Source organism: Trachymyrmex cornetzi, unplaced genomic scaffold (genome assembly GCF_001594075.2).
Source record: "Trachymyrmex cornetzi isolate Tcor2-1 unplaced genomic scaffold, Tcor1.1 scaffold230, whole genome shotgun sequence".
NCBI lineage: Eukaryota > Metazoa > Arthropoda > Insecta > Hymenoptera > Formicidae > Trachymyrmex > Trachymyrmex cornetzi.
This window is the reverse complement of record NW_017296957.1, coordinates 1,042,187-1,062,519: the sequence shown is the minus strand read 5'-3', so window position 1 is coordinate 1,062,519 and position 20,333 is coordinate 1,042,187. Positions and strand designations below refer to the sequence as shown.

Below are 20,333 nucleotides of genomic sequence, written 5' to 3'. Positions count from 1 at the left end.
ACTGTGATTGGTCAATTTCTTACTCTTACTTCTTACTCCGTGTATTGTAGACGGGCCTTAAAACACACGGGCCCGTCTTCAGAACGCGCTTTTATCGATAAAAGCGCACTTTTATCTCTGAAATTCTATAATATGCGTGACGTAAAGTATGGTATGTAGCGTGCTAACATCGTTGTAAGCGCGTTCTGAATATGGGCCACGGTCTCGATCAGTCTCGATCTTGTGCAGATTATGGGTAAAAACTCAATTGAATCTCACTTGTCAGAATGCAAAAGGAACGCGCATTCAACTGACGTCACAAGTGAGAATTATCTGAGAATCGGTGTAAATGGAAAGCAGCTAAAATGTAATTGGGATTTCTTTAGATCGTATTTTTGACAGTATATATTATTAAATGTGGCGCTATTTTTTCTTCATCTGTTGCCATTCTGCGTTTTGTCAACATGTCATCATACATGTACCAGCGAATTGTGTTATAAATATATGCTGTGTAATTTAAAAAAAAAAAACTCCGGCGCCACGTCTATTCTACTAGCATGACCGCCATGACCTCGCCGCGGTAAATTTAGGAACGCACTTGGCACAATCACCTGTGCATATCTGCGACAGTGACAGCAGAACCGGTGCATTTTTCAACGTTTTGCAACGTGTCATGTACGCAAATCTGATTTGCATCAGAAACTGACGAGCGTGGATTTATCTCCCCGTGCTCCTTTTTCACGTTCAGTCGCCTCGTGCATCTTCAAAGGTAGTGGCGATCTTGGCGATTTTAAATTGAGACAGTTCTAGAAGGTTCGCGTGAAAAAACAAAAATTCTTGAATCGACGAATGCTTTGAAACATGCATGACGAATACGATTACACTCTGCGATTGTATCGCGTCGATTAAAACGTGCTAATGTTTCTGTCAGAATATAAGAAATATTCAAATCGCTATGACCTTTTAAAAAATTTAATTGTCACTCTCTTCAGCAATTTAACGCTATTCGGAGATTTATACATACCTTTTCAATATATCATTGGATATTTTTTACTTGAAAAACAGATGAACACTTGTCTTAATACAATCGAGTAGACGAATGAATGCTTGTCTTAATATAGTTGTGTTAATTTGCAGCTGTAAAATATGCGGCAATTAAAGGGGAAAACGAAAGAGACGAATAAACAGAAGAAAGAGCGGAAAAAGGAGTTTCTTGAGAACAAGCAGAGAGTGTTCACGGTTGTGTTGCCTACCATAGCTGCGATATTTGTGATAATAGCAGCATATATCTATGTTAAAACCCGTCCAAAACTCATGGAGTACTAATTACTATGCCACTTGTCATCCATTTATTCAGATGAGATGATTGTGCTGTATCTTGACAATGCATAGACAATTCCGTGTTGTATTCTCATGATTTATATGAAAGTTTTTCTAAATGGAGGCACATTCCACACTGTTCTCCCCAGAAACATTTCATACCTAAATCATATACTAGAAACAAGATGCCGTTTTTGCAAATGTCTGTATTGTTTAATTTGATAAGAAAATATTTTTCAAGTCAAGAATTATCTAATATATTAAGATAACTTATCAGATATAAAACTTAGAGGAGTCAATGTTTTTTACAAAAACATTACTGCATGAGAGAAGTTCGTTAATTATATTGTCTTTCTAATAAACGATCAAATTTGTTTATACATCGAATAGTGTACATAAATTTACCTTAATTTGAGTCTTCCTCGATTCTTTTCGTGCTTCTATTTAATGTGTTCTCGAGATATCGTAAAACTATATAAATACAGAATTTTGTTCATGTAATATTCTGACGTTTATTTTTTTACTGTATTGAATGTCACATGCGAAAAGTCCATATCTGTAAAACAAATTTTATTAATTAATTAAATCAAATTGAAAGATGTTAGCATGTAAAACATTCAAATAATAAATATGGGTCCAATGCGATATAAAAATATATTTGTTATACATAAATAGTGTTATGTGTGTTGTCTCTTCTTGCCTTCTTGCCAAGTGTTTTCTCGACTTTAAACTTAATTTAATATGTATTCCCATCATACGTAATTATAACTATAAGTACCATTGCGGATTCCTCTCAAAACGTATAAAAATTGATATTGATTTTACTTTTTGCGAGTACAACAAAAACAGGTCTTTTTGTAACATCCTTCCCTGGTAGCAAGCTGACGTCAAAATGACGTCATTTGACGTCAAAAAGACGTAGCTTGCTACCTGGGTTCCTTGATTATGAAATTAATTACATTTTAAATATTTTATTTAATTCGAATTAAAAATACAATTAATGTCACTATTAAATATAATACAAAAATCTTCCATTATTTAGCCCAAAAATATTGTAAATCATTTTAAAAAGATCAAAAAAGATTTATATTTTATTTAAACTTTACAAAATCTCATTTTAATGTATAAATTTATAATATAAATATCAATTATAATATCAAAAATATGAAAGAGGAATTTAGAAAACATTGTTGAAAGATTCTCGATATTTTTAGCAATTAACACCCTGCGAGGCCCTTTTACTTAAATTTGAATCATTAAAATAATTTATGTTGTTTCGAACTTGGGTAAACAAAGCAGAAAGACGAGTATCGCGCTGGTATCTGGACTCGGGACGCAGACGTCGCGGACACGTGGATGATAACCAATAGGGAGGCAACACGTATTCACGCCTCTATGTATTATCGCCGGTGACGGTTTCTTGCTCGATTTTATTGTTAATTACTGCCGAGAGCACTGATCCATGATGGATTACACGGTGCCTCTACTCTTTTCAAGCTTCATAATAGTCTTGTTTCACATAAATTATATTCAAGGTATTCTTTGCATTTATTTCATAGAAATACGATTGCTTATAAATGTAGATCAATAGGTTATGTTATTTCCATCACTGAAAGTGTCATTTCGTATCATATCAATATGTATATTTCTTGCTTGATTTTATTTATGTTAATTGATCATATTCACATTATAGTTAACGACAGGGACACTTTCAATTGCATATAAACGTTTTTATAGTATAATTGGCATACCTCAGTATCTTAATATGAATGGAACATTGTGTATGTAATCTTTGTCTGTGTATATCTCAATTTGATACATAAATTTTACAGCTAAAGGGACTCAACATGTAACATGCGGCTCTGTACTAAAGTTAATGAATGTAGATTATAATGTAAGGTTACACTCCCATGAAGTAAAGTATGGTAGTGGCAGTGGACAACAATCTGTAACAGGTACCAATGCCAAAGAAGATGGTAATTCCTATTGGCTTGTCAAAGCTGAATCAGGAAAACAGTGTTTGCGAGGGTGAGCTATGATTTATATTCATGTATTGATTACTGTAATTTTTACCTGTGCATAGACATATTGTGATCTTTTCAATAGGAGGCCAATTAAATGCGGAGATATTATCAGATTGGAGCACGTCGTGACAAAAAAGAATCTTCATTCGCATCTTGTTAGCTCACCCCTGACTGGAAAACAGGAGGTCTCCGCTTATGGGGATCAGAAGGGAGAAGGTGATTCTGGCGATAATTGGATGTTAATATGTCACACTGATTTTTGGGAAAGAGATGATACAATTATGTTGAAGCACATTGATACTGAAAAGTAAATATACTCTTCTCTATGGATTTTCAGTATAAATAAAAGATAGTACCGTTTAGGTATTTAAATGATATTGTGTGATTTAGGTACTTGGCTGTCAGTGGCAGAACTTATGGTACTCCAATTAGTGGCCAAATTGAGGTAGTAGGCGAATATTCTTCAAGCAGTCCTCATACACAATGGTCTGTGATGGAAGGATTGTTTATTCATCCTAATGATTTCAAAGCACAGCATTATCTACATACAGAATTATAAGACAATTTTTATAACAGTAATTTAATTTAATCTGCAAGAATATGTATATATGCGTTGCAAAGAATGCGTGAATAAATTTGGGGAAAGTGCATCATTATCAAAACAAATGTCATTAAGTAACGTTAATTTCTTAAGCTCAATATGTTTGTTATAAAACTGCGCTTTCAAGATTTTCAGGATTAAGAAAAAAATTACAGAATCAGTTGCTTAAAGTTTGTGAATACAATTTGGTTTGAAATTTAATGTAATATCTTCAGTTATACTATTACATTTTACACTATCATTGTATTTAAAATATTTATATTTGTAGTAATCATATGAATTAAATAAGTAATTAAATAAATTAAAATCACATAGTATACCAAATAATTCAGAAAGATAACTGTAATATCACTTGAGCATACATTTAAAGCAAATCGAACCGAATATAAAACATATATTCGAAAATAATTATTACGGAAACAAAATAAATACAAACAATATGTTTTATATAGAATATCTATTTACACATATTAACTTAGCCTCAACAAACATTAATTTCTGAATTAATTATATAAGGAAAATACGCGAATTATTTATTACACGATCTGAATTTACGCATTACAAGAATACTTCCGCTACTTACGTATGAAAAGTGGTATGCAAAAACCGTTAAGGAAAGATATCTATCTATAGATTTCATTAATATCCTAGAATATTCGATAATTATAAAATACGCTCATATCTGTGTTCTCTGTCATGTATGAATGCATAAGTATATTGTACATATGACTATATTTATTGCTACGTAAGTACATAATAAAGAAATATGTGTGTTAGATTTAATTAGTTCATTGTTTATTTTACTAGTCTCATACTTCCTTTAATTCGTACTTGCCATTGATATCTCGCGTGCCTACGAGACCGTTGTATGGAAAGATAATATTCGATAGACCGTAACTTCCAAAGATCTCCTTCAGATTTTGTCTTCCTGTTACATTAACATAACGTTGTTTGCCGGTTAAACAACTGTGCAACTTCCATATACCGAATACCAAACAGATACACAAGATCGACATCAGCGTATCAAATATCGTGACTAAAAATATGCTTGAACTATCTCTAGAACGCAGCAGTCTCGCCAAGGCAATAGGAAAACCAAAGTTCAGGAATATATTGAAGTAATCCGCGTCGCTCTTCACTATATGATTAATGTTCTCGTACATGTATGGACCCAGCACACACAGGGAGTACAAGCATGTTAGCGAGGTGTAGAAACAAAATAGGATAAAGTTGCCCATGTTCTGGCGAAGTATGCAGGCACCCAGGAAGAAACAATGATGATCCTTGAAGTGAAAGCACTTCTTACAGAATGTGCAGTGCTGTGTTGGTTTACACATGTAACTTTGACACTTCTCGCAGTGCCAAAACTTGTAGGTCGTGTTATGAGTCGGCAATTGCATACTGTTGGTCTGTTCGACCTTACGCTGTTGAGTGATCACGCTGCACAAATTATTCTGTATCTCCTTGACCTTCATCGGATTCGACTTACAGCTGATGCTGTACACCGAATACCAGTTGAGATATACTTGCATGCAGAGAAAGACGAAGACTGGCGAGACTTTCTCATTGATGTAAATTGTAATTGCAATGACAAATACAGTGGACATTAACGTCACTAACGGACATAACTGTTTAATAATTTTCAGGCAAGTTTTTATATACTGGGGCCGAGGCATACCTCATCGATAAATAGTCTCTTTACATCTATATATATGTATAAAACCAATTTTCAGACACCTATTCGAGCATGAATCTCTTCATTTTATACAATTTATTCTGGTATTTATATTTCTGAAAAGGTAATAAGTTCACCAGATAAAAAGTAAGTTTACGATATGATTCGTTTTTATTTTGATTTTATGCTGAGAAGAAATACATATTCTTCTTTAATATAAAGATACACAACTTCACATTGTTAAAAATCATCAACAAATAATGTGTTATTAATTTTCGTCATATAGAATCGTTCACTGACCTCAATCATAACCTCAAATTTATTCCCATACGTTTCATTGAATTCGGTTTTATTTAATTCAACAGGTCGTAGCTATCTTCGAGATAAACACGATTCTTTATAATGACCAACAGGCAGTTATATAGCATAATTTCCTCAAAAATGTTCGTATTTTTCACAGCAATAACAGATCTTTCCACTAGTGCATTTCAACGTGTATTGTACGTCTATCATCTATGTATACCATGTGATACATATGTAATTAAAAATCACATTGTTGATAGACATTAATAATATAAGCATATCGGTGCATATTCGTATAACAGATAATCACATTACCAAGTCTGTTTAATAGGTATTCCTTATATTGCGATTTTCTCAATATTTAGTTGTAATTTAGGCTTTCTTTTTTGTATTTTCCTTTCTAAAGTCACTTGGAAATTCTTCTAAACTTTTGTATCTCCAAAAAGAAAACCTCCAAATCTGATAGAAATTTTACTAAATTGGCAACACTAAACTAATTATGCCAGAAAGATCTCTCACTTCTAAATAATAAAAAAATATCTATATTAATATATTATTTAAATTAAAAAATTAGGCTCTTTGGAAAATATTTCGGAGAGAGCAGAATGGATGATTGATGAGGATTTAATTACAATCAAACAGATATATAACAGCTATATGCTATTTATTCTCACTATAAAAAAAACACGGGTATATTTTACACAATTATGCTTATATACGTTATAATCCAGCGTTACAAAACAATAACAGATCTATGTTGAAAATATGTGATCAATCATGATTAAAAACAAAGTAAAAACATAAGCAATTGTAAATTAATCTTAAGTGTAAGTGTTAAAAATTATTCGAAGAATGATATATAATATGCTTTTTTCTGAATAAGTATTTGGATAAAATCAATCAAAGACCTCATTTTATATATGTATCGGTATACTGTAAATTAATTAAAACGTGTAGATAATAAACAAAATTTATCTTTGAGTTTAGCTCTTCGTCAAATATTAATTTGAACTCTAATACATATTCTCTTTTATCTTTCTCTCTCTTTTCTTCTCTTAATATGTATACATCAATACAGACTTTTATACATATTGTACACATATGTAAAATTATAAATATCTATATTAATTAGTATGCCTATCTTTGTACATTTGTGTAAATAACAACGGTAAATATATCGAATGTATCACTCTTATACGAGAATATTATTAAAGCAGTCTTCAGCAATTATATAAATACCTAATAATAATACAATTGGAATTTATAAATATATATAATAGAACAAATCTTCTAAAAAAGGAGTGAAAAAAGAAAGCATAACAAAAAAGAAGAAAAAGAAGAGAGACCAGCAACACAACAATAACATGATCAAAATAATAAAAATTTAGTGAAACGCTTATGCTACCATATATTGCCATTCTTTGAAGTATTTTCAACCGTGTATACACATATATACTCTACATTAATCTAAAGAGTTTATCTTCTATGGAGTTAATCATTACTCGGAAATTTGAGTTGTGCATGTCTAAAATCACACACATACTGTACTTTTTTTGTACACTATTTTGTACTTTTTTTTAATAGGAATAAGAATACGTGTATGTGTGTGCGTCACGAAGCTACTGCTCGTAAATAGACTTCTGTAACGGAACATCTCGCTCTATATAAATCGTGTAAAACTATACAAATATATTATAATACGATTTGCGCAAGATTTACCAAAATATACTGTTGCGATGATGATAATATAATTCGATATTTTCAACAATGGAAAATGTAAAAAATATGATCTTTAGGATCCTCGCTCTTTCTCTCTTGTGATTACATTCCACGATATAATCACGTTTATGATGCATACATGTATGCTCGATTACAACGGTATGTTACTCTTACATTGTTTTTGGAGAAAAGAAGACTTATTATGTATTTTCTTAGCAATTTTGTGATTCCTGATTCTGTTATTACTCTGTATTTATAATTGCTAGAGACTAGTTTAACGATACTCTTGTATAAGAGTAGTATGCTTCACCGTAATTCTCCAATCGGCGCATTTTGAGACCACAATTCGTCTATAAATCTATATAAAGTATCACTGACAGCTACCTGTAACAGACATTAAAAAAAAAAACATATTTATATAATCTATCGTATTATATATTTTCGAGATTTTCAATGAACAATGCAGCTATCTACTTTAAAAATATCTGAACTAAAAATTTCCAAATATTAAGCATTTTAAAAAAACTGTAAAATTTATTACTCCAAACAATTTCAAGTCGAGAAATCTATATATGATTATATCAATCCTTAGTAACTCTCAAAGTACTAAAATTTTACCTTATATGGTGTTGGATTCAAGTTTCTTTTATGATCGTTACGCAATGTATTGAGAGATTCTTGCACTCTATTGCGAACCTCTTGCAAAGTAGGTAATGGTTGATACAATTTGCCATCTTTCCAGTATATCTGTAAGATATTTTTACTTATTAATTATAAATCATAAATATTATTAACGTCAATAATATCAATAATATGTAAAGCTGGTTATAAAATAACTGATAAATAGTTTATATATAAAAAAGCGCAGTTAGCCAAAACATGTATACGAATTATTAATTAAATACGAGAGATACAATTTAATATTGAAATTTATCGCGCACATAGTATAGCGCTAATTCCTAATAGCCAAAAACTTGTTATAATTATATTGAAAACTTATTATTTTAATTAGATGATATCTACCTTGTGCAGAGACTCCACTCGGGATGGTGTAACATTAGCCCTTTTTGTTTGCTGAAACGGATGTCTACAGAGAACCTTCTGCATTACTTGCGGTGGATCTTCCGTTGTTATCTGCAAAAGATCTATCAATGCATAGCCATCCGACCCGTACAGTCTATAAGCATCTTTTCTGCCTGGTATTGTGACCTTTCCAACTTCTTGACTCAGCTTGATTCTCGGCTCATTATTAATTTCTACCATTTTGTAAACACATCCCAGAGCCGGTTGTCTTTGGCATGTTACGAGATGCGTTCCAATCCCAAAACAATCAATTTTGTGGCTCTGGAAAATATTCATTTTTTTTAATTATACATTTTTTACATTCGCGATTTGTAAATTTTTACCTGCTCGTTCAAACTTATTATAGTCTCCTCGTTGATATCGTTGGACGCGCAAATCATCAATTTTGCAAACCATGGTATGTCGTACTTGATGGCGATTTTCTCGAAAATATCTCTCGCCACATTACTAAGATACGCTAAATCACCACTGTCAATCCTGATACCGACAGCTCTGTATCCCAAGTCGTTCAAAGCTAACGCTACCGCGCAGAAGTTTAACAAACCGCTCCTATTTGTAAAATATATATCTATGAGATATCTAAGTAACTAACACTACTTTAGCTTATCTATCAATTACAACTAAATGAATTAATTGAGAAGCAATCTAGTCACACACTTTTTATGCTATTATAATTTAGTAAAAATTGTATAAAATAAAGCCTAAACTTGGCAATGTATTCTGTGTGAAAATAAATTCTTTTTTGTATTTCCGTTTCTCAATTTAAATTAAATAATGAATTTTTGTCACATTACTTCTATACTTTTTGCAACATCAAATTTACTTCTTTAGTTTGCCAAGTTTAGAATTAAGAAACATTGCTCACAAAAGATTAAGCACACAATAAAATAACTACAACTACATAAACTTGCGCATTCACTGTTAATTAGTATAGAGTAACATAAGAGAGTAACAAGTATTTCAACCAATTATTGTATTGTCGTTAATTTACGTTTCCAATAAAAAACGTATATGATATTCTAACGAATATACAAATATATAGCCAATTGGTATATCGATGATATAAACATATGATAGATAAACGTAACATTTTATTTACAAATATATTTTTTCACTTTTTTTACAATATATTTCTCTTTGTATAATATTTTAATAGTGTAGCAGTTTTATATATTAAACTTGTGACAAAAATTTGCAACGAAATTGCATATTTAAATAACAAAATACATAAAATATTTATGTAACATATAAAATGTGCCCATGTCAATTTTCGAAAAAATTAAGGGGCAGAATTGGGAGGGGCACTATATAAGATCACAAATATATAGTAGCTAACAACTAAATTCTAATGAAAAATAAGATTTTGGTTATTTTATCTCTAATTGGCACGTCATAGGAGTAGCATGATATGATAATTTGCAATTTGCCCGTTTTACAGAATATTTGCAATCTTTTCTAAGTGAAAGGTAGAGGAGTAAATTAAATTAATATATTATCAGCTACTAAAATTCAAAGAAGCTTAAAATTGCCGAGTTCTAGAAATATATCAAAATAACTTTCTATGTATCCCATTAAATGCGATCTCAACTATTATAATATTACTTATGAAGGGATAGGCTTTGATGGCGCAAAAAAATTAAAATATGATTTGCAAAGCATAGATTTGACGAGAAAAAGGGGGAAGAAAAAGAATCGCATTCCGCAAAACAGGCAAACAGAACGATATCGTACCTCATATAGAGTTCACCCAATTCGCCTCGTCTTAAAAAGCCATTCTTGTGAAGTTGCGAAGTTGGTTCTGATTTAAATGGGTTGTTTCTCACACAGTTTTGGGCGTGTGTATTGGACCCATTAGTTAGAAGTTTATTCTTTACATTTAGGCTGGCCACTTGTGCCTGCCCCTTGGCCGATGTCTCAATGCTACAAACACACTCCTGTTAGGTCAGTGTGTATACGCATGTCGTCGTGCCTGTTCGCGACGCGCTGATAAAACTAAATTATAGAATCGCTAATGACATCGAATTAAGAATATACTTCTGTCTCATTTAAATATGAATTTAATTACGCTAATTACTTTCTATTTCTGTAGGTAGATGAGTATATACGAGATAAAAAAAAGAAACTTCACAGTAAAAATTATAACACTTGATTATTGAAATTATAATTAAGATTATATATTAAAAATTATATACAGTATACACTACATCTATGCAATTAGAAAATTTTAATTATGTATGTGTGTCACAAACACCCTCTACTGCATACATAAAAAAAAGCTAATACATGCATTGACATGCATTGACAGCAATTGACAGCAATTGACGTGCGCAGGTATACGTAATGTCTCAAAATATGTGCCTACAATATTTTAAATCATTTTTAAATAATCAATTTTAGAGATTTATTTCTAAAATATATTCACTTTTTGTTAATTTAAATATTACATGTACAACATAAATATTTATATATACTACATAAAATTATAAAAATATACACATACATATATATAAAATAATGAAAAGCATAATAAAGCTATTTGTAAAATATACGAGACATGTAGTATACTAGTAACATAAAAGAAATAAATATAAACAACAAAGTTTATGCAAGTCCATGCTTTGATGTAAAATTGACTTGAGTGCGCATCGAAAGAAAATTAACCAAAGTTTGCAAAACGCCAATTTAAAAAACAAATATTGAGCTTTCTACTTAAAAACATTAAATAAACAAGAGACATAATTACGTACCTCTTAACATCGTACGTGTCCACAAGAGCAGTGAATCTTTCCGGGAAAGCGACGGCATAACTAATCAAAGCCGCTAATTCTCCATCAGATGCCTGCGAAGCTAAAGCTCCCAAATCGTCGGCAATAGCCTCGCGATGCTTACAAGCGAGTTCTAATACATCTAAAATGTCACCCGTTTGCTTATGCGCCAATGTCTGTGAGAGAAACAGATATCAATCTTTTTTTCTTCCTTCCAATTATATTATGCAGAATTTCAATTTAACATTTATTAGAGTTAATTTAATTAACTTAAAGAAAATTCGTGTCGAATGTACCTACTTTCCCTTGCAGATCGCTGATGCTGGTGAAAGACGTAATATATGCATGTGCATGTGTGCCACATACAGGTATATTGAACAGCTTTCCAGCCAAGACATTACTAGTCCCATCAAATCCACCTGTAACACAATAAATTACTTCTAACTTAATTTAAATTCTAATTTTTAATTTGCTTATGTCTCATATATCCAAATTTATGCGTATTTTATAAAAATATATTAGCGTTTATAGTTAATGTTTATAGAAATATTTGTATTGTTTAATAAACATTTATTAAACAATACAAATATTTCTGATTGTCTTTAGTCCATATTTAAATAAAATTGTAAACAATATATTCCTCTGTTTGAAGATATTTTAATTGATCCGCACTCTACATACGTTCAAAAACAATAGCTAATTAGTTTCAACAGTTTCACATGAGACATATATGCATGTATGTATTGCGCGCGCGCATGTGTGTATGTATCCAGTTGAAACTATATATTCTCTATCTGACCTCCTAAATTGTTACTCATCACCTAGGCAGTACCAACCGGCACTGAGTGGAACAATGTATTGATTTCACTTTTCGCGAAATTGTTAAGTATAGTGTAAGGGTGATGGAGTGGTACCAGACACCTCCGTTTTCATTATATATTATATTATGGACTGATATAGGTATATTTAAGGTTTTTATATTTCAAACTTTATATATGGTTAATAAATAAAAATATAAAAGTTATTCAAGATATATATATTATGTGTAGAAAGATTTTATACATTTTATTAGCAAATATCAAACGTTATGTGCAACAAAAACTTTGACATCATATACTTTTACGCTCATAAGCGCTTTCATAATGTAGGCCATTGCGACATCCAGAGACACGGTAGTGGTTCGGCGCTAAGGAAACGCAAAGCGTTTTAGCGCGAGACACTGCCAGGTATCTACGCGGAGCAATGAGTTTTTGTACAATTACCATGCACAGTAATTAGCATAATGAACGTATGCAATACAAAAAAAAAACAACTGATGCCAATGGTAATTAACACATACAATGGAATATTTTAGATTTAATGCTAATTCTGAAACTCATTTTATGTAATAGTTACAGTAACCATTTTGTTTCAAACATGAAAAAAATGCGGTCTGTAATTTCTCATTAAATTCATAATATAATAGTCCGTAGACTTTGTTACACTAATTAAATAAGGTAAGTATATATAAGAGTGAAGTATTTACCAACATAGCTGTATTTAGATGCACTCAATCCTCCATCAGGTCCTTGTGCTCTTCGAAGACCAAATTCAAGTAACGTTATGTTTTTCCCAGCTACCATGCGATATCTTGCCGCGTTGGTCGCCATTAGACTTGCATAGTTGACCAATGTTAACAGAGTTGTTTCTAAGAGCTGTACCATTATTAATGGTCCTTCCACTCTTATCAAAGGAACTCTGCAATCAAAATCAACAATTACATCTAAGCAATTTACACTTATTCAAATAATTAATTAAAATTACAATAGACATTAATTAAATTGTTAAATATTTTAAATTTATTTATAAATACATTAAAAACTTTTATTCATATTTCTGTTGCAATATATTTCTAAAATACTAAAATTAGTATATCTCTAAATACTGACTTTTCAGGAGAGAGAATGAGAAAGATATTTCCTAAACTCACCTTGGAAATACAACCGATCCCTCATCTATAGCGTATATTGTAACATTTCTTGCAGTGAGACTTTGTAGATAATCAAAGAATCTTTGGTCTACTGTAGCAGGCATAGTCGACTTCAGGTACTTGATATCTGTGATACCAAAAATAAGATATATAATATAATTCATAAAATATATATGCGCATAGTAAGTAGCTTCAGCAAATACGTACCACTAGGAGAATAATGAAATTTATTCAAGAATTTTATGCACTCCTCAAGCCCGGCGAAAATCGTGAATTCTCCCTGAAAAGGATTCTTGCGGAAGAATAAATCAAATACAGCGTGATCATTCATTTTGCCACTCTTCCAATAGGCGTAAGCCATAGTGATTTGATACAAGTCTGAAAACAAGCATTGTCCTTCAATAAATAAGAAACAAAACTTAGAATATGAAAAACATTCAAATATTCAGTCTTATCTTAAAAATATTAGGGAAAACTGATAGTATTTAACTTACAGTATATTATCAGGAAAAAAAGGAAAAGTTACATAAGAAACAAACGCGTTTATCAAGTTTATGCCAAATTGTACCTTTAATATCCTATAATTAAATATCAATTACGTTAATATCGTGCTTTTTGCAGACGGAAAAATTGCCATGTCTCCATATCGTCTTTTTATCTGCAAGATTGCATTTTGCAGTGTATACCGAAGGTAACGCACGTGTCTTTTTGCATGTGAAAGTGGCTTTGTGGAAAAAAACAATTCTAAGCAGGTTCACACTAACAAACGTAAATATCGGGAGATATGCCAGCAAGAAATGTTTGTGTGTGGCTTACATCACCATCAGAATATTTACAAACATAATCATGCTTTTTATACTTGTATTCACGTGAGTGGTTATACGAGTGATACGAGTGACCCTTTCCGCTCGGCGAGAATGCCGTCGTGTACAATTTAGCATAACAATTCCGTATGCACTTTGTTCCCGTACGATCTTCTCGTTCCTCGCCATCTCGTCGTTGCGTCGAGGAAATTGCCAATCATTCAAGTAGAAAAGAAAAAAAGTATAAATTCTTCGCGTTGGAAAAACCGTGACTCCGCCGCTCTCGTTCGAGAAATGCGTTTTCGTTTCCATTTCCCGCGTAGATGATGTCCAGGACGCATTTCCTGAAAAGCAAGCATCGCTCTCTGCGACAGATCGAGTCTCTCACTCGTGCGGACAATTCGTTCCCGAGAATCACAGAGGACGAGAGCGACGGAACTGAGGTTAGCTCGACGCGCGGATGGCCGAGGTCGGAAATGGAAACGGAATCCGCGAGGCGCGTCACACCCCTTCCCTCCCTCGTTACGTACCTGTGAGCAGCGGCTGAACGATGCCGTTCTGCCGCGAATTGCAGCATGTTCCACCGTCGTCGTCCGTTGACATTTCGAAAATAGGAGGCCCGCTCGCGTGCGCTCGATCCGTGAGGTACGACTCGCCGCTTTCCCGATCTCGCCCCGTCGTCGGCGCTGCCCCTGCAGATCCGCTCACGCTTGCAGTTGCACACACTTTTTGCACTTTCTGCATCTCGGAAATGAAATGGATAATATTGCGCACACATACAACCCACACGCGTATACGTGAGGTTCGTTAGATATATATCCTATGTTAGATATCAAACTTGTCGCGTAAATAACCTTCGTGGACTCATTCCCGTCTGTAAAAAAACACAGTACAACTGTAGCGAAATATATATATAATATTAATATGATTAATACGATTAATTAAGTTAATTCGCTGAAAATTAATGGAGTCCCTTTCGAACCCCCCCTCCCCTCCTCCCCTCCTCCTCGTGTTGTCCCGCGACGAAACAAAAGAAATGCTGGGTCAGTTTATTCGGCGGGAAGAGCGAAAAAGAAAAGAGTGATTAACGAGGACGCGCGACGGTTGCAAGAGATGAGCCTTACTTTTTGCACAGGTTCCTCGCTATCCGATTAGACGGTGATCCGCGATCCGCACCGGCACTAGCGATGATACCGACGTGATAGCGTCGACTAGCATGCCTCCGCGCGAGTCGCGATGTAATATACGGCTCACGAGAATCGATAGGGAACGTTTGAAGGACGCGCGGCGGCGTTGGCACGGCCTGTTACACCCGCGCCGATCTCGCTAATTGCCAGAGCCGTTTGTCCGAAATTCAACCGGACAATCCGGGCAATCCGGGCATCGTGGATCGCGGATCCGGATTCCGAGATCCGTGTGCGTGCGCATCTCCCTGCTCTGGTTTTCCAGCGCGAAAGGCAAGATTGCGCAACTTACCGTTTCTTATAAGCTTATTCCATCAATATTAACCCAGATAGCACATAATAATTAGAAAATATTTACAAAGTATTTATAAGACTTATTTGAAATAATTTGCAAATATCTTCGCGTGGTCTTAAATTGCACAGATAACAAATATTTATTGTAAATATATGAAATATTTATTGTTGTAAATGTTATAAAAGTACTTGATAAGACATTAGAATCCAAGTAAAAAATAGTTATTATCAGGGTTGGGGGTAGTGCCAAGTTAAAAAGCTAAAAGTTAAGTTAAAAAATTGAAAAGTTAAATAATTTTAACTTAACTTAGTTACATTTTAGGCTCTCAACTTTTTAACTTTATTTAGTTACATTTTATCGATAACTATTAACTTTTTATTTAAAATTTTTGAAGTTAAGTCTCAGACTCAAATATATACTTCATTTAGAACATACTCTATATTTTATTTAAAAGTTTTGTTTGTATATATTATTTATGTTATATATTGATTTCAATCTAGCAAAAACCATATAATTTAATGTATCTAGTTTTCGATAGGTTGAAATCTATATATATATATATGAGCCGTTTATTTTGAAAGTAACCTAAGTCCATTTAAAAAAAAAAATGTTGTTTATGACAGTTAACTTCAAGTTGTACACGCTACTACAAAGATCAACAACAAAACATTGAAAAATGGACTTAGGCCACTTTCAAAATAAACGGCTCATTAATCCATTTTTCAGAGAATATCTATCGTTTTTTGTAGGAACGAATAGTCGAATACGAAAGATTAATTACTAGTTGTAAGAATTTTGGTATCGACTTAAGACTCTGAAATCATAAAATAGAAAGAAATTTAACTTTTAATTTTTCAATTACTTTTTTTATTAACTTAACTTTTAATTCAATTAATTTCATTATACGTTAACTTGTATCTTAACTAAGTTCAATTTTCAAGGTTGTTAACTTTAACTTAACTTAGTTAAAAGAAAAAATTAACTTACCCAACCCTGGTTATTATAAATATTTATTTATATTCATCCTAAATATTACATAAAATATTTAGTCTATATTTTAATAATATTTTAAATAAAAATTTAAAAAAATACGATAGCTCGATTTGAATAAATCAAAACATACAAGGTTGAGCAACGAGCCAGATATAAATACAAAAAGCTATTTATAATATTAGATTACATACAAACGTTTCGATTTCGATCAAGTCATTTTCAATGTTAGAAAATAAATTAAAAATTACAAAATAATAACGTCGGAATATATAAACCTTAACAAATAATAATGTCTGAATGTATAATTCAGGTAGTGATTCCGTATTCTGTTTGTTAATCCCGTGTTTCTGTCTTTTTATGTGCACCATTTCCGATATCAATCTCTTATTATAAGAGGGTTCTATATCCAAAATCTCCACATTATCCCAATAAAAAATGTAGCTTTTCTCTATGCAGTGGTTAGAAATCACCGATGGAGATTTGTTCCTCTTATTGAAATCGGAAATGTGTTCATGCACTTTCGTTTGTATAATTGTCTTTTTGTCTGACCAATATAACTAGTATCGCAATCACAACACGAGATTTTATAGGCAACATTCTGATTTTTTGACAGTTCTAATTGGTCTTTCCCTCTCTTTATTAAATTCTTTCATGTATTCGGAACCGTGTAAGCCAATTTACAATTAAACATATTCGCAATTTGTGCAAATTTTTCAGAAACAGAAATAACAAAAGAAACTGTAAAGAATTTGTCTTTGATTCTATTATTAATATTGATATTATTGTAGTTATTGATATAAAATTTAATCCGTTTTTTAATAGTTGAAAAAATCTAGTCTTTTGTATTTATATCTGGCTCGTTGCCCAATCTTATGTTTTGATTTCGAATAAAATTTTATATAAAATATGTCGAAAATATTTATATAACATTTCAAAAAATAAATAATAATAAATATTAAAAAAATTTATAGTAATAATTATTATCATAAATATTCTGAGGTGCTGTGTTGTGCGGAAGAAGACTTTTCTGTAATTCTTTAAGAGAGGATTCACATTTGCAGGCTTCAAAAAAATCGAAATTTTTTTTTATTTATTTTGATTCCTACATATGTGTAAAATATCCCTGTAAAAGGTTTTTTAAATTCGCAATATTAACGGAGTTATGAGCTCAAATACGTAAGGGCGCACTGGGCTTTTAAGCGCTTACCAGCGTAAATCATCACGTCAGAATCATCAAGAGAAGCCAGAACAGCTCGGAGATTGGAGAGATTGATGGAAAACCAGTTATATGAAGACGAGGAAGGATTATTATATGGCCCTGGTATTCCAGAATCGTAAGTGCACTAGAAAACTTGTTATATGTGGAAAAAGTCAAACCAAAACTTTAAACGCGTTTTTCTCAAAACCACATTTTTCGACCTGACGGAACTAATAACTCAAAAATGGATTAAGATGTTGACTTAATTCTTTTTTCCTCTTGATCCTAATACTTTTGCGCATCACAGCAACTAGAATTGTGATTTTACAACAAATATTCGATTTGTTATTCACAAAAAAGTAACAAATCTTTAGGACAAAAAATTAATTTTTTTTTTTAATGCCACCATTTTGACAAATTTCAGGCAATTGACATTATTTTAGTTCCTGCCATAGCGACACTCATATAATTAATAAAAATAAAAAGAATTTTGATTTCAGATGATTTGTGCAGAGTCAATATTACGTCCGTCATGGAGATGAGTTTTGCAGATGACCCCTAATTCGATCGTCATTTGGAGACATTAAAATGCATATTGGTCTAATTAAAAAATATTTTTTTTACTGTTTAGACATTACATAATTTCATGCAAAACGCCATATTGTTCTGTATATAATAAATTTTCTTTAAAAAATTCATAAAATTGAGCTAATTTTACGGCCGGCAAAGGTGAAACCCCTCTTAACAATATTATTGTCAATTAATTGTTGTTAATGAATCTTTCCTTTTTTATAAATGATAGCTGTAATTCCCCCCCCCCCCTCTAGTAACATCAAAATGAAATCAAAATGATTTTAAAGTAACTAACAAAAGTGATCGTTTTTTATTCAATAACGATTCGTTTTTCAACATTATTTTGACATTATCGTGACTTGTTATTCTGTTTGAGTTATATTAATTAAAAATGTAACGATTGATTACTAAATAACTTTTCTTATTCTGTGACCAGTATTCATAATCGGTTCTTTGTTTAATTTCAAATACAGTCTTAAGATGCCATAAACCAATCACAGAACCGTATTAGCATTCATCCTCTGACGAAAATAAAAAAAATTGGAGTATAACGCATCGTCTACAATACACGGAGTAAGAAGTAAGAGTAAGAAATTGACCAATCACAGTCGAATATGAGAAGAATAATCGACTGTGATTGGTCAATTTCTTACTCTTACTTCTTATTCCGTATATTGTAGACGACGCCTAAAATCAATGTAATGGGCGATTTACTCGAGGCAACTTTATTCACTTAAAGCAGCGTCTAGTAATGTCATAATTCGTCAGCAAATTCTCTCGATGCTGTTGTCATTCGTTTGAAGCAAGTTTCTTAATTTGTCAGCAAATTCGCTGAAAGCTTCTTCTGTACGCTTGTTTTTTATTCGCTAACGTTTAAAATTTTGAAGTCGCAGGCGTCGAGTGGTCACTTGACGACTTAAAAATTCGCTCTGGAAGAACAAAAATCAATGCAAGAAACTAGCGACAAACTAGTGACAAGCTAATGACAAATGTCGAAAGCAAATGTCGAAAGAAGAAACCAGCGTTTAGAAAAAGTTTTTAGTAGCGAATTCGCTATGACGTCACTCGAATTCTGTCGACGCTGCTTCAAGCGTATTAAGTTACCCTGTGTAAATCACCCATAATAGGGACGAGTAAGGGACTCCGCACATGATTTCTGATAGGTTGAAATTCTTATTCTCTGTTCTCTGTTCCCTGTTCCTTTTATTGTGCGGAGCCCCTTACAGAAGTATATAAACGGAGTTTCTAAGAGGCGAAAATTTGAGACAATTAAACATAAAAGGAGTATATAAATACCTCTTTTACGTTTTATTTTCTCAATTTTTATGTCCTAAATGTTTCATTTAACCTTGAACTGTTTATTTTAGAAAACATATTGAACAAAACAATTTTAAATGTTATACAGTAAGTGCAAAAAGTATTCGTACAGAGAAATTTTTTAAAAAACTTTATTTTTAAAGAATAAATATTATCCAGCGAGAAATGAGTCATCGAATTGATATCAAATTAATATAAATATGATTTTAACATCAATTTGACGTCGATTCGACGTTTAATTGACGATCATTTCTTGTTGGATAATTAACAATTTATTTATGAAGAATAAAATAGACTGTATGTTTCTTATAAAATTATATATACCAAAAAGATAGAGGAAGGTCACTGATACCGACATACCACTTTGTTTTTAGACAATATTTCTTAAACAAAAAGTAAAAATACAACTTCAAAGACATAAATACAAAGTAAAAAGTATCTTCTATCAGATAGTATAAGCAATTTTTATAACACTGTTTGCAATTTTGCAATAATTAAGTTTTTCGTAAGTTATGCAAAAATGAGCGTCTGA

At 32.0% G+C, this 20,333-nt stretch overlaps 4 protein-coding genes across 6 annotated transcripts; 2 read left to right on the top strand and 2 right to left on the bottom strand.

Annotated features, from left to right (window-relative positions):
• Window positions 1-531: 531 nt before the first annotated feature.
• LOC108760947 (single-pass membrane and coiled-coil domain-containing protein 4 homolog) lies at window positions 532-1,582 on the top strand. The gene is made up of 2 exons (XM_018507257.1): window positions 532-748; window positions 1,117-1,582. The coding sequence occupies exon 2, from the start codon at window positions 1,126-1,128 to the stop codon at window positions 1,303-1,305; it is 180 nt and encodes a 59-aa protein (XP_018362759.1). The 5' UTR covers window positions 532-748; window positions 1,117-1,125; the 3' UTR covers window positions 1,306-1,582.
• Window positions 1,583-2,624: 1,042 nt separating this feature from the next.
• On the top strand, window positions 2,625-3,980 carry LOC108760944 (stromal cell-derived factor 2). The gene is made up of 4 exons (XM_018507250.1): window positions 2,625-2,834; window positions 3,132-3,327; window positions 3,406-3,630; window positions 3,714-3,980. The coding sequence occupies exons 1-4, from the start codon at window positions 2,762-2,764 to the stop codon at window positions 3,880-3,882; spliced, it is 663 nt and encodes a 220-aa protein (XP_018362752.1). The 5' UTR covers window positions 2,625-2,761; the 3' UTR covers window positions 3,883-3,980.
• Window positions 3,981-4,355: 375 nt separating this feature from the next.
• Window positions 4,356-7,012, bottom strand: LOC108760917 (palmitoyltransferase ZDHHC22). Of its 2 annotated transcripts, none has more exons than XM_018507199.1 (2): window positions 7,002-7,012; window positions 4,356-5,661 (listed from the first exon to the last, which is right to left on the bottom strand). In XM_018507199.1, the coding sequence occupies exon 2, from the start codon at window positions 5,598-5,600 to the stop codon at window positions 4,734-4,736; it is 867 nt and encodes a 288-aa protein (XP_018362701.1). In that variant the 5' UTR covers window positions 5,601-5,661; window positions 7,002-7,012; the 3' UTR covers window positions 4,356-4,733. The 2 variants fall into 2 exon arrangements, with proteins under 2 accessions (XP_018362701.1, XP_018362700.1); XM_018507198.1 differs by lacking the exon at window positions 7,002-7,012 and adding an exon at window positions 5,900-6,102 and having other exon boundaries at window positions 4,356-5,715.
• A 469-nt stretch (window positions 7,013-7,481) lies between these two features.
• Naprt (nicotinate phosphoribosyltransferase) lies at window positions 7,482-15,547 on the bottom strand. Of its 2 annotated transcripts, XM_018507296.1 has the most exons (12): window positions 15,366-15,547; window positions 14,772-15,115; window positions 13,646-13,816; window positions 13,439-13,565; window positions 12,995-13,206; window positions 11,770-11,888; window positions 11,452-11,645; window positions 10,436-10,624; window positions 9,028-9,253; window positions 8,645-8,965; window positions 8,240-8,368; window positions 7,482-8,005 (listed from the first exon to the last, which is right to left on the bottom strand). In XM_018507296.1, the coding sequence occupies exons 2-12, from the start codon at window positions 14,983-14,985 to the stop codon at window positions 7,928-7,930; spliced, it is 1,980 nt and encodes a 659-aa protein (XP_018362798.1). In that variant the 5' UTR covers window positions 14,986-15,115; window positions 15,366-15,547; the 3' UTR covers window positions 7,482-7,927. The 2 variants fall into 2 exon arrangements, with proteins under 2 accessions (XP_018362798.1, XP_018362799.1); XM_018507297.1 differs by lacking the exon at window positions 10,436-10,624 and having other exon boundaries at window positions 15,366-15,546.
• Window positions 15,548-20,333: the final 4,786 nt, after the last annotated feature.